A 12109-nucleotide genomic window follows, 5' to 3' on the forward strand; every position below is an offset into this window, starting at 1 on the left:
TTATTTAAACTTATTTATTAATTTAGACACCAATTTGTCTTAATTAATAAATATGGCCTAAAATCTCTATTCTATAGTAGATTGTATAACTCTGTGAAACTATCCAAAATTGACCTGGTCAACTTTGTTAATTCTAATTGATAATTAAATCAATTAATTGAGACTATCTAGATGATTTTATCCAAGGTACAGTGGGGACCATGGCCTTATGAAATCAAGCTCCAATAAGTTATCATAAATCTAACAAATAAATTTACTAACTTATTAATTCCTCGTGACTCCACTAAAGACTCAGAATTGCACTCTTAAATTCATAAAATGCTCTATAAGCAATATAGATACGTTATTAATTATCCATTGTTACAACCATAATTGTCACTTAATCCTCTATAGATGGTCTACAATGAGATGGAACTAAAATACTGTTTTACCGCTCATTGTATTTTATCCTTAAAACACTTAGTTCCTTGTAAATGATATTTTAGTAAACTAATATTAATTACTGAAATTGGATCTCTATCATTTAACACCTTGAACCAAACTAAAAGGAAACCATCGTTTCACTTCTTCATCAGAAGCTCTAGATGTTCATATCTATGATTAACACTCCCACTCAATTATACTATCGAGTTCCCAAGATGTAAGTATGGGCTAGTCTGTGGGGTAAGCTAGTAACGAACAAGTCAAAGAACTCAAATAATACAATCAGTTAGAATACTAACCACTCAGAATTGAGATTGAATTGACCTATGGTCAACCATATGATATGACTAGAATAGATTATAATGGTATGTTTACTTATCCTATCTACTGTCAATATCAGTCCAGTCTGATGTAACAAATACAACCGATCTTATCTACTTTGCTAATGTTCTGGAAAGAACATAACACTACAATGTGCAAGTAGATCACATCATAGATTGGCAAGTCAGTGTAAATTATGTGCACTGACTAATCTTAGTACTAACTTATGTTTGAACATATAATCATATTTATATTTCACTGTGATTACGTCACTATAAATACGATTAACTATATGGTCATCAAGCACGAGTAAGTTTTTATTAAACAAATAATCATGAAAATAAAATATGTGAGCAAAGTGATTGACTAAGTCAAAAACTGATTTCTATTCTTTTATTGATGATAAATGAGATTACAAACAAATTTGGTTTTAATTAGGGCATACAACCCCAACAGACTCCCACTTGCACTAATTGAAACTAATGTCTTAATTCCACTAATCCCATTTCCTTGATATGTTTTTCAAATGTAGCTTCTAGTAGTGTCTTTGTGAACGAATCTACAAGATTGTCTTCAGATGTAATCTCCATAACCTTCATATCTCCCTTGGCCACATATTCTCGAATTATGTGATACTTCCTTTCTATATGGTTACTCCTCTTGTGACTACGAGGTTCTTTTGAGTTGGCTATCGCTCATGTGTTGTCACAAAATAGCATAAGTGGTTTATCCATATCTGGAATAACACCAATATCTTAATAAAACTTTTTTAGCCAGACTATTTCCTTAGCTACTTCAGACGCAGCTATGTACTCAGCCTCCATGGTGGAATCTGAGATCGCAGACTGCTTTACACTTCCCCATATCACAGCTCCACCCCCAAGAGTAAACACCATTCCAAAAGTAGACTTCTTGTCATCGACATCAGTCTGAAAATCTGAATCGGTGTAGCCTACAGGGTTCAGAACACCACCCTTGTAGACTAACATATAATCCATAGTGTGCCTTAAATACTTCAGAATATGCTTAACTGCTATCCAATGTTCCGGTCTTGGGTTTGACTGATACCTGCTCACTACTCCCACTGCATAGCAAATATCTGGTCTGGTACACAACATAGCATACATCAAACTTCCAACTACAGATGCGTAAGGAACTTTTCTTATTGCATCTTCCTCTTCAGAAGTCTGGGGAGACTACTTCTTTGAAAGATGAATTCCATGGGAGACGGTAGACGTCCTTTCTTAGAATTTTTCATTGAGAAACGCTCAAGCACTTTATCAATGTAAGCTGCTTGAGATAGAGCTAAGAGTCTATTCTTACTATCCATAATGATCTAGATACCTAGAACATAACTTGCTTCACACAAATCATTCATCTGGAATTGAGTGCTTAGCCAATTCTTTACATCTAATAATTTCTTAATATTGTTTCCAATGAGTAAGATATCATCTACATAAAGAACCAGAAATACCACTATTTGATTTGCCTTCAGTTGGTAAACACAAGGCTCATCAATATTTTGTTCAAAGCCATAAGTTTTGATTATTTCATCAAACCTAAGGTTCGAGGAATGAGAAGCTTGCTTAAGTCCATAAATAGACCTATTCAACTTGCAAAATTTTCCTTCTTGTCCAGCTACTTTAAATCCTTTTGGCTGATCCATATAAATTACTCCATCAAGCTTCCCGTTAAGAAAAGTTGTCTTGATGTCCATTTGACAGATCTCATAGTCGAGAGCGGTTGCTATGGATAGGAGGATGCGAATGGACTTGAGCATGGCTACCGGACTAAAAATTTCCTCATAGTCCATGCCTTCTCTTTGGGTATAACCTTTTGCCATTAATCGAGCTTTATAGGTTTCGATATTTCCATCAACGCCTCATTTCTTCTTGTAGATCCACTTACACCCAATGGCCCTAAAGTCACTAGGTTCTTCCACAAGATCCCAGACAAAATTTGAGTACATGGACTCCATTTCCTGTTTCATGGCTTCGAGCCATAGTTCCTTTTCAGGGCTAGCCATTTCCTGCTTGAAAAACAATGGATCATCGTCACCAGTGTCACCAACAACCATATTGGTTTCACCATCTAAACCATAGCGAACTGGGTTCCTAGAAACCCTCCCACTACGATGAGGCTCCATGACTGTTTGCTCAAGAACAGTGGTACTTTCTTTATTTAAATAGACTTGCGTCAGTTGTACATGAAGAGTGGGAATTTCATCATCAACTTGCGTTGATGACGATGGAATATTGGTTGGATTCAATTCCTTAACCATCTCCTCTACAACTACTTTGCTGCACGGTTTGAAGTTTTGGACATAGTCATTTTCCATAAATGTAGCATTTGTATAAGCAAACACTTTCTTTTCTGAATGACTATAGAAAATTCCACCTGAGAATGCCTTTAGGATAGCCAACAAACATGCAAACTTCGGTTCGCGGTTCCAGCTTTCCTTCCTTTTTCCTCAGGACGTGGGCGGGACACCCCCTGATTATAAAATGACGTAAGTTAGGTTCACGACCATTCCAGCGTTCTAAAGGTGTTTTGGGGATTGATTTCGATGGCATGACATTTAGAATGTCAATTGCATGTCCTCGAAATGAAGTTGGCAGAGTTGAGTAACTAAGCATGCATCTAACCATATCTAATAAAGTTCTGTTCCAACGTTCCACTACACCATTTTGTTGCGAGTACCCAGGGCAGTAAATTGTGATAAAATCCCAAGTTCAGTTAAATGATCTTGGAACTGCATATCCAAATATTCTCCACCCCTATCAAATTGCAAGATCTTTAACGTTTTACCTAATTAGTTCTGAGTCATAGCTAGGAATTCCTGAAACTTTGAAAATGTTTCTTATTTCCTATGTATTAGGTAAAGACACGAGTATCTATAGTAATTGTCAATGAAAGTGACAAAATACTCAAAACCCCCCATGTCTTGTACATTCAAAGGTCCACAAACATCTTAATGAACAAGTCCAAGTGGTTCCTTGGCCCTATCACCCTTTGCAGAGAATGGACGCTTGGTTAGTTTGCCTTCTAGCCAAGATTCACAGACAGGTAATTCACCTAAGGAGAGTTCCCTCAAAGGTTCGTCCTTTGTCAATCTTTGAATTCTATCATAGCCAATGTGACCTAGTCTCAAATGCCATAAATACACCATGTTATCGTTATCAGTCTTTTGATATTTATTGATCCTAGGTTTAGCTACTATGAATAAATCATTGTTAAGAGCGAGAGGTTCATTAGGTCGCAGAATATAAAGCCCATTTTCCAAATATGCAATACACAATTGGGATCCATTAAAAGAAATAGATATATTAAAACTTGTGAAAGTCCTAACAAATTATTCTAATTGCAACATGAAAACTGAAATGAAATTTCTACTAAAATCCAGAATAAAAAATACATCTTTCAAAATTAAATATTTATTTCCGAACTTCACGCGGGCTTTTCCTCTAGCTTGGACCGTAACGAACCCTCCGTTCCCAACTCTAAGCTTTAAGCTGCCTTCATCCACTTCCTCCAACGATTCGAGAAGTTGTAAAGAGCGACAAACATGGTTAGTAGATCCAGAATCAATAATCCAAACAGATTTATCATTCTCTAAAACACATGTTTCTATGATATATGAAATATAATCATTACCTTTGTTTTTCACTGCAAGAAACTTGGGGCAATCCTATTTCCAATGCCCCTTCTATTTGCAGTGAAAATACTTACCTTTACCTTTCTTGTTTTTCTTTTTCTTCCCCTTAGGCATTTGTGCACTAGGTTGTGGACTTGTCTTTGCAAGCCTGGGGTTGTTGTTTTATCCATCTTTCCTCTTGTTTCCAACTTTCAAAGACGAAGCTTGGTTAGCTTCAGCCTTAGCTGGATCAGCAGTAGTCTTCTTTTATCCTCCTTTACTAGGTCCACCCATGATAGTCTCGAAAGTCTGAAGCTCATTCATGAGCTACGTTAAACCATAGTTGAGTTGATCACGAACGTGCAGAGACGATGTCATCCAAGCATTGACGGTTCCATCACGAACGTGTGGAGACGATGCTCGTTCTAGGGATTCCTCAGTCATGACGAACTCGGCGTTGTCACCAATCAACATTGTGCTGATATTCTACTTCCACTTAAGGAAGTTCTCTCCAGTGAGTTTCTCCATAGAAAGTTGAGAAAGGATGGGAGTAGACTCAGACACGGCCCTACTTAAAACTACATATTATCAATAAAATAGAAATCAATCACTTTTGCTCAATAAAACTTCTATTCACTCTAATTTCAAGAAATAGCACAACATATACCATAAAATATGTAAGATATGGAAAAAAAAAATACCAAAATAATCATATCTCTATTTCTTTAGGTTTTTAACTATATTATGATATCGTTGTCTTAGTAGGCGACAGTAAAAAAAATATCATTAGTTAAATAGATTTGTAAACTCATTTAATAATGGACACCATTATTAACAACCTACAATTCGATCAAAATAAGAAAACAAGATCTCTATTTTATGAGCCAGGCCCACGATTTCGATAATAAATAGATTTAGTCCTAGTAATCACTATAGGGGTGAGTCTGGAAGAATTTGACTTATAATTATCTATCTTTTGAAATTTAACCTTGTCAAAATAACTAATGAAAATCTTCTGTAGGGGGATGAATCAAAGCGTTTCGAGGCCCCATTAAGCTACTGGCCTTGTTAAACCAACGGTGGAGATCGAATATAAAACTTTAAAATAAGCTCATTATAAAAATAGTATTTTTATTATTAATTTTCAAAAATTATTGACTATGGTTCTCCAAAAAATTGTAGAATTAAATTTTTAAAACCAAAGTCCTATAATCTTCTATTAATTCTAAAGTGTCACATTGAAACAAATTCAATTCAATTATAATTAATTTATTGCTAATCAATATTTATGTTTAACTGTTATAATGAACCTATAAAATTAAGTCTAACTCAGGCAAACAGGCCTTAACAATTGGGCTTGTATGGAGCAGGGTTGGGTCCAGTATATCGTTCCCACTACTAAGGCCCTCATACTTCCATAGAAGGTCCAAAAGACAATAATTTAAACATTCGTTTTATTAATTGTTATTAATTGATTGGGCCCACTATAGTCATGCAAAACAAATGGGCCTTCACAAGTGGAACCACCCACAAGAGAGGAATTTAAACTTTACATTTTCTAATGGGCCAAATAAAACCTATCATTTTATGAATGTTTTATTTAACAAAATCCATATATTAAGCAAACATATGGGCCACTATATGCATCTAAGCCCAATTGCAAAAATACTGCATATAGTGCAAACATGCATGTTATAATTGGATGGGCATAATCATGTTAATATATGAGCAAGCCTATGAATTTATGCAAAAATACCACAATTTATTTCATTTGCAAAAATAACACAATTATTTTTCTAGAATTTATCCAAAAATTCGAATTAATTAAATTTTTGCAAAAATAAATAAGATAATTTAAATGAAATTTATCAACAATTAACCAAAGTTAATTTAAATTTAATTTATCAACAATCAATTTAGTTTGGGTTATTTTGAAAAAAATATTAATTTAATTTAAATGTGATTTATCAACAATTAACCAAAGTTAATTTAAATCTCATTTATTAAAAAATATTTTATTAATTGGTTTGAAAAACGTGATATTTTTAAAAATTTAACTAGTTATAAATTAATAAAACAAACATCATCTATTGTTTTTGAAAAAATATCTTAAACAGTTAAACAAATTCAAATATCTATAAAAATATCTAGTTAATAAATTTTCAAATTTCAAATAATTTAAATATCAAAATCCATAAAATAATCAGATATTTTTATTTTCAAATAAAAGATTTCAAAAATATCTTTAATATCTGATAACTTAATTCTAATATTTTAATATATTAAAATATTTAAAATTAGTTAGTTAATCTATTTTTAAATTTGAATTTGAATCTTTGTAGAAAATATCTATTTTTAAAAGATTCAACAACAAAAATATTGTATTTCAAAAAATATATTTTTAAATAATAGGAAAAATATGATATTTTTGTATTAACCCATTAAAAAATACATTCAAAATTCAAATTTTAAGAAAAAATTCATTGCAGGCAGTGGCCTGTGAAAAAGTGGTCGCGGTTAGAGCCTGAAAATTTTAAAAAAAAAATCATCGCATGTCGCAGCCAATGAAAAAATGGTCGCGACCAGAGCCCAAAATTTAAGAAAAAAATTATCGCAGGCCGCGGTCAGAGCCCGAAAAAAAATTTAATAAAATTTTGTGTAATTTTTCAATCCAAAAACGTTTTCTAAATAATTTTTACCATGTTTTATATCAAATAAAGCATTTAGAAAAAGTAATTGCATAGAAAACACAACAAAAAATCCCAAATTTGCTAATAATCACATAAGAATCAATATGTGTCATAAATTACATGAAATCCATCCAATTATTCAACACATCAAATAATTCAATTTTCACCATGTTCATGCATGAAAATAAATATTACCAAAGGCTCTGAGGCCAATTGTTGGGAAAAACTTATACAAGATCTTAATTATTTTCATGTAAATCATATATTAAACACATTAATATAAGACAATCTAGAACATGTTTCTACAATTGAATTTAAACAGAGATAATGATAAGAACACTTACATTATACGTAGCGGAATGTATTAGTTCTTCCTTTAGTATCTCTAACCCTTGTATCCTTTCTGTTGTAGGGTATCACCAAGAAACATAACCGTTCTTCAATTTTATTCACAGTCTTCCAAAGTATCCTTAGAATCACCTAGACTAGAGTGGGCAATTCTCAACACATGAGATAGACACAGAGAGAAGAAGAAGAGAAGAGAATATTGAGGCTTAGAAAATGACTTTTGTTGTAGAGAGAATCTAATACCTAGAGCATCAAGAATAGATTTTCTGATCTTCAGTCAGATAGTCTTTCTATCTTCTCAAATCATATATCTTCAACTCTCACTTAGCATTCCTTTTATAGGCTCAATTAGGTCATTTATTTTAATTAAAAAAACCAATAAAATAATAAATAATATCAGCCATTAGGTCGAAATTCTCACGGGCTTTAGGCCCGTGAAATTTCCCATTTAATTACAAGCCCGTTGGACTTAAAATCAAGGTCTGTATTATTTTCTATTGATTTAATTATTTAAATACTTTATCAAATTAATTATTTATAATTTGAACTTTGATTTAAACTTATTTATTAATTTAGACACCAATTTGTCTTAATAAATAAATATGGCCTAAAATCTCTTTTTTTCTCTAGATTGTATAACTCTGTGAAACTATCCAAAATTGACTTGGTCAACTTTGATAATTATAATTGAAGATTAAATCAATTAATTGAGACTATCTAGATGATTTTATCCAAGGTACAGTGGGGACCATGGGCCTATGAAATCAAGCTCCAATAAGTTATCATAAATTTAACAAATAAATTTACTAACTTAATAATTCCTCGTGACTCCACTAAAGACTCAGAATTGTACTCTTGAATTCATAGAACGCTCTATAAGCAATATAGATACGTTATTAATTATCCATTGTTACAACCATAATTATCACTCAATCCTCTATAGACGGTCTACAATGAGATGAGACTAAAATACCGTTATACCCCTCATTGTATTTTATCCTTAAAACACTTAGTTCCTTGTAAATGATATTTCAGTAAACTAATATTAATTGCTGAAAGGAGATCTCTATCATTTAGCACATTGAACCAAACTAAAAGGAAACTATCATTTTACTTCTTCATTAGAAGCTATAGATGTTCATATATATGATTAACACTCCCACTCAATTATACTACCGAGTTCCCAAGATGTAAGTATGGGCTAGTCCGTAGGGTAAGCTGGTAACGAGCAAGTCAAAGAACTTTGATAACTCCGTTTTAATGTCGTTTTAGGATGTGTTTTGTGGTAATATTGAGTCTTTATATTTGTTTTGTGCAAGATTACGTCGTGTTTGTCATTGTTGTAGGATGGTGCTATGAATTATGAGCTAAACGCGGAAAGAAGAAGAAATGGTGAAAAAATGGAACTTTTTGTGGTTGTTTGAGTCAAATTGGCATCAAGAAGGAGTTAGAAGAAGTTTGGATGAAGTTTGGATGAAGGTCGGACTTAAAATGGTAAAGTTTTGAAAAAAAATAGAATTAGAGTTGCGGCATGGGCTTAAGGGCCGCGACTTTAGCAAAGTCATAAACTACCCAAATCTGGTAGGAATTAATGTCGCGGCATGCCCTTTAGGACCATGGCATGATGAGTGGGAGAAAGCAAAGAAAATCTGGGTTTTCACACGGGTCGCGACGCTTAAAGATGGAGTCGCAAATCTCCTGGGAATTTTGAAGACACGGGTCGTGGCATGGTCTCCTAAGGGTCACAGCGCGCCTCCTTGAAGAGAAAAAAATATCTTATTTAGGCTTACAACATTATAAATTAAGATATGGATTAGGATTTTTAATTACGAATTTTCAGAGACTTCTTGGATTTGGGATTAGCAACTGTTCAACATTATTGATCTATTTTTCTTCACATTTCTCTTCGTTTTTTGTTTTTTAATTTTATGTTTCTAAACAATTGTTTTATGATTTTAGTCATGTCTGTTCTAGGGTTTAATGTAGTCACTTGGATATTTGTTAATTTTCTATGAAGTTTATATAATTTCTTCTTCTTCTATCCTTTATCTATACGATTTGTGCTTAATGCGTGTGGATAATTGATCACTATTTGCATGATTTATGATTTTGATTCGAGATCCGAGAGGGGAGAGTTGAATATTCTATAATCATATAGACATCAATTGCATATAGGATGATAGTACCTATTGGGTTTGTGTAGCGTTTAGGGTTTCTATGCTTCATGCCTGCTATATGTTAAAACTTATCACAGATATGTAGAAAGTGTGCATATAGGTTGAGATCTTTTTATCTTGAAAAAGAATTAGGATTGTTTTAGTTAACCCGCTATTAGGATAGAAAATGAAGAATTATATGCGCTGATTAGGAAGATTAACATGTTGAAAAGTTGATGAAGTTAATACCCTAGGTTTTTAAATTCTTGAATCAATCTTTATTATTGCAAAGTTTATTTCAATTTTAAGTCTTAGTTTAAAAATCACTCTATTTTCGACAGCCAAATAGAAATTTAAATGAAATTATTGGTAATTGGTTGATAGTCCTTGTGGGAACGATACTTTACTTACTATTTTATTACTTGAATCGATTGTGTATACTTGCACATCATATTTTACCGATCAAGTTTTTCCACTTGTCACCATAGTTTTCTTCTTAGTAACTTCCAGCTTATCACCCTCATTTTCCACCACATCAAACTCAAATAATACAATCAGTTAGAATACTAACCACTCAGAATTGAGATTGAATTGACCTATGGTCAACTATATGATGTGACTAGAATAGATAATAACGGTATGTTTACTTATCCTTTTGACTGTCAATATCGGTCCAGTTCGATGTAACAAATACATCTGATCTTATCTACTTTGCTAATGTTCTGGAAAAAACGTAACACTACAATGTGTAAGTCGATCATATTGGAGATTGACAAGTCAGCGAAAATCTCGTGCATTGACTAATCTTAGGACTAACTTATGTTTGAACATATAAACATATTTATATTCCACTGTGATTACGTCATTATATATACTATTAGCAAAGTGACCAAACATAAGATGCCTCATTTGCTTTTTTTTGGTAAATAAGAATCATTGTATTGCTCAAAAACCAAATCATGTACATTTACAGGTCTTCTAATACCCCTATCTTGACTTTACAATTCATGTATCTATCTTTACAATTGTTGAAACCATTCTTTATCACTATTTCTTGTTTTCCTTGGCATTGACAAATCCAATCTCAATTTGAGTTCTCTTTTAATAACCTCTACAATATGGATTATATGCCAAAGTTTAGATGACCATAAAACATCATTACGTGCCCTCCATATGTGGTACACTAGTGCAGTAACAACAACTATAAAGAATCCTTTCCTGACTTTACTCAGGTGCTTTGCTTTGTATATCCATTGCAATAGTTGGTGATAATGCTCTGTTTGTGCTCGGCAGCCAATCCAATCCTTCACCCTCAAAAGACAAGCTTTACTGTAAGTACATTGAAAAAACAAATGAGGAAGATCTTCATTGTGATCACCACACAGCAGACATACTGTGTCCAAACTAGGTAAATACCTGTTGATATAAGTTCTGGTACTCAACTTCTGAAGCATCACTAACCATAGAATAAATCTATGCTTCGGAATACTACTTCTCTCCCAGACAAACTTACTCCACTGTACATTAATATGTTGATCATATAGTATATCATAACCGGATTGAATACTATATTGCATTGCCATAAAAGCTGACTTATCTAATTTGACTTTAAAGAGCTCTTTAATGGCAACAATTTTCTTCCAATACCAGCTGTAATTCTGTTGCACTGTATATTCCCACCAGTCCACCTTTTTCAAATAAATGCTATGAATCCATTTGACCCACAGATTATCCTTTTTGGAAGCTATGGCCCATACATATTTCCCCAATGATGCAATATTCCATTCCGAAATCTTCCTGAAGCCTAAACCTCCAGCAGCTTTTGGAGTGCAAACAGAGCTCCAAGCAACTAAACCTGAACCTTGAGTCTTTGCCAAACCCTTCCAAAGAAAGGCTCTACAAATGGCCTCTATATCCCTCAATAACTGTTTTGGCATAATCATTATTTGAGACCAGTAAGAGTGAATTGACAACAAAACAGAGTTAATCAATGTGACTCTAGCCATGTATGATAAGTTCCTAGAACTCTACTGCTTAATTCTGGATATCATTTTTTCAAGAATCACCCCACATTCAGCAGTAGAAATACGCTTGGAACATATAGGGATACCAAGGTACCTGAAAGGCAGGGAACAACGAGTGAATCCTGAAATAGCCAACACTCTAACAATCTCAGTTTCAGGCATGCCACTACAATAGATTGCAGATTTAGTCTCATTTGGAATAAGTCCCGAAGTCTTTGAGAACAATTTGAGCCCCCTAAGCATCCAAAGAATAGAAACAAAATCTCCATGACAGAATAATAATAAATCATCTGCAAAGCATAAGTGATTCAGCTTTAAACCAGAACACCTATCATGGAATTTGTAAACTGAGGATGAGCCAACTGTAAGCATAATTCTGGACAGATATTCCATGCCAAGTACAAATAACAATGGAGACATAGGATCACCTTGTCTCAATCCTCTCTTAGCCGCAAAGAAGCCATGCATTAAGCCATTGATCATCAAAGAATATCTTGGTGTTCGAACACAAAT

The 12109-nt window shown here is 33.2% G+C and overlaps 1 protein-coding gene across 1 annotated transcript; it reads right to left on the reverse strand.

Annotated features, from left to right (window-relative positions):
* Window positions 1–10591: 10591 nt before the first annotated feature.
* LOC133823677 (uncharacterized) lies at window positions 10592–11578 on the reverse strand. The gene has a single exon (XM_062256528.1). It carries the CDS (start codon window positions 11576–11578, stop codon window positions 10592–10594), a length of 987 nt encoding a protein of 328 aa, XP_062112512.1.
* Window positions 11579–12109: the final 531 nt, after the last annotated feature.

The sequence above is a fragment of the Humulus lupulus genome, chromosome 1, assembly GCF_963169125.1.
Source record: "Humulus lupulus chromosome 1, drHumLupu1.1, whole genome shotgun sequence".
NCBI classification, from domain to species: domain Eukaryota; kingdom Viridiplantae; phylum Streptophyta; class Magnoliopsida; order Rosales; family Cannabaceae; genus Humulus; species Humulus lupulus.

Coding starts and splice junctions, on each gene's coding strand:
- LOC133823677 (XM_062256528.1), bottom strand. CDS start 11,578: ATGGCTAGAGTCACATTGATTAACTCTGTTTTGTTGTCAATTCACTCT.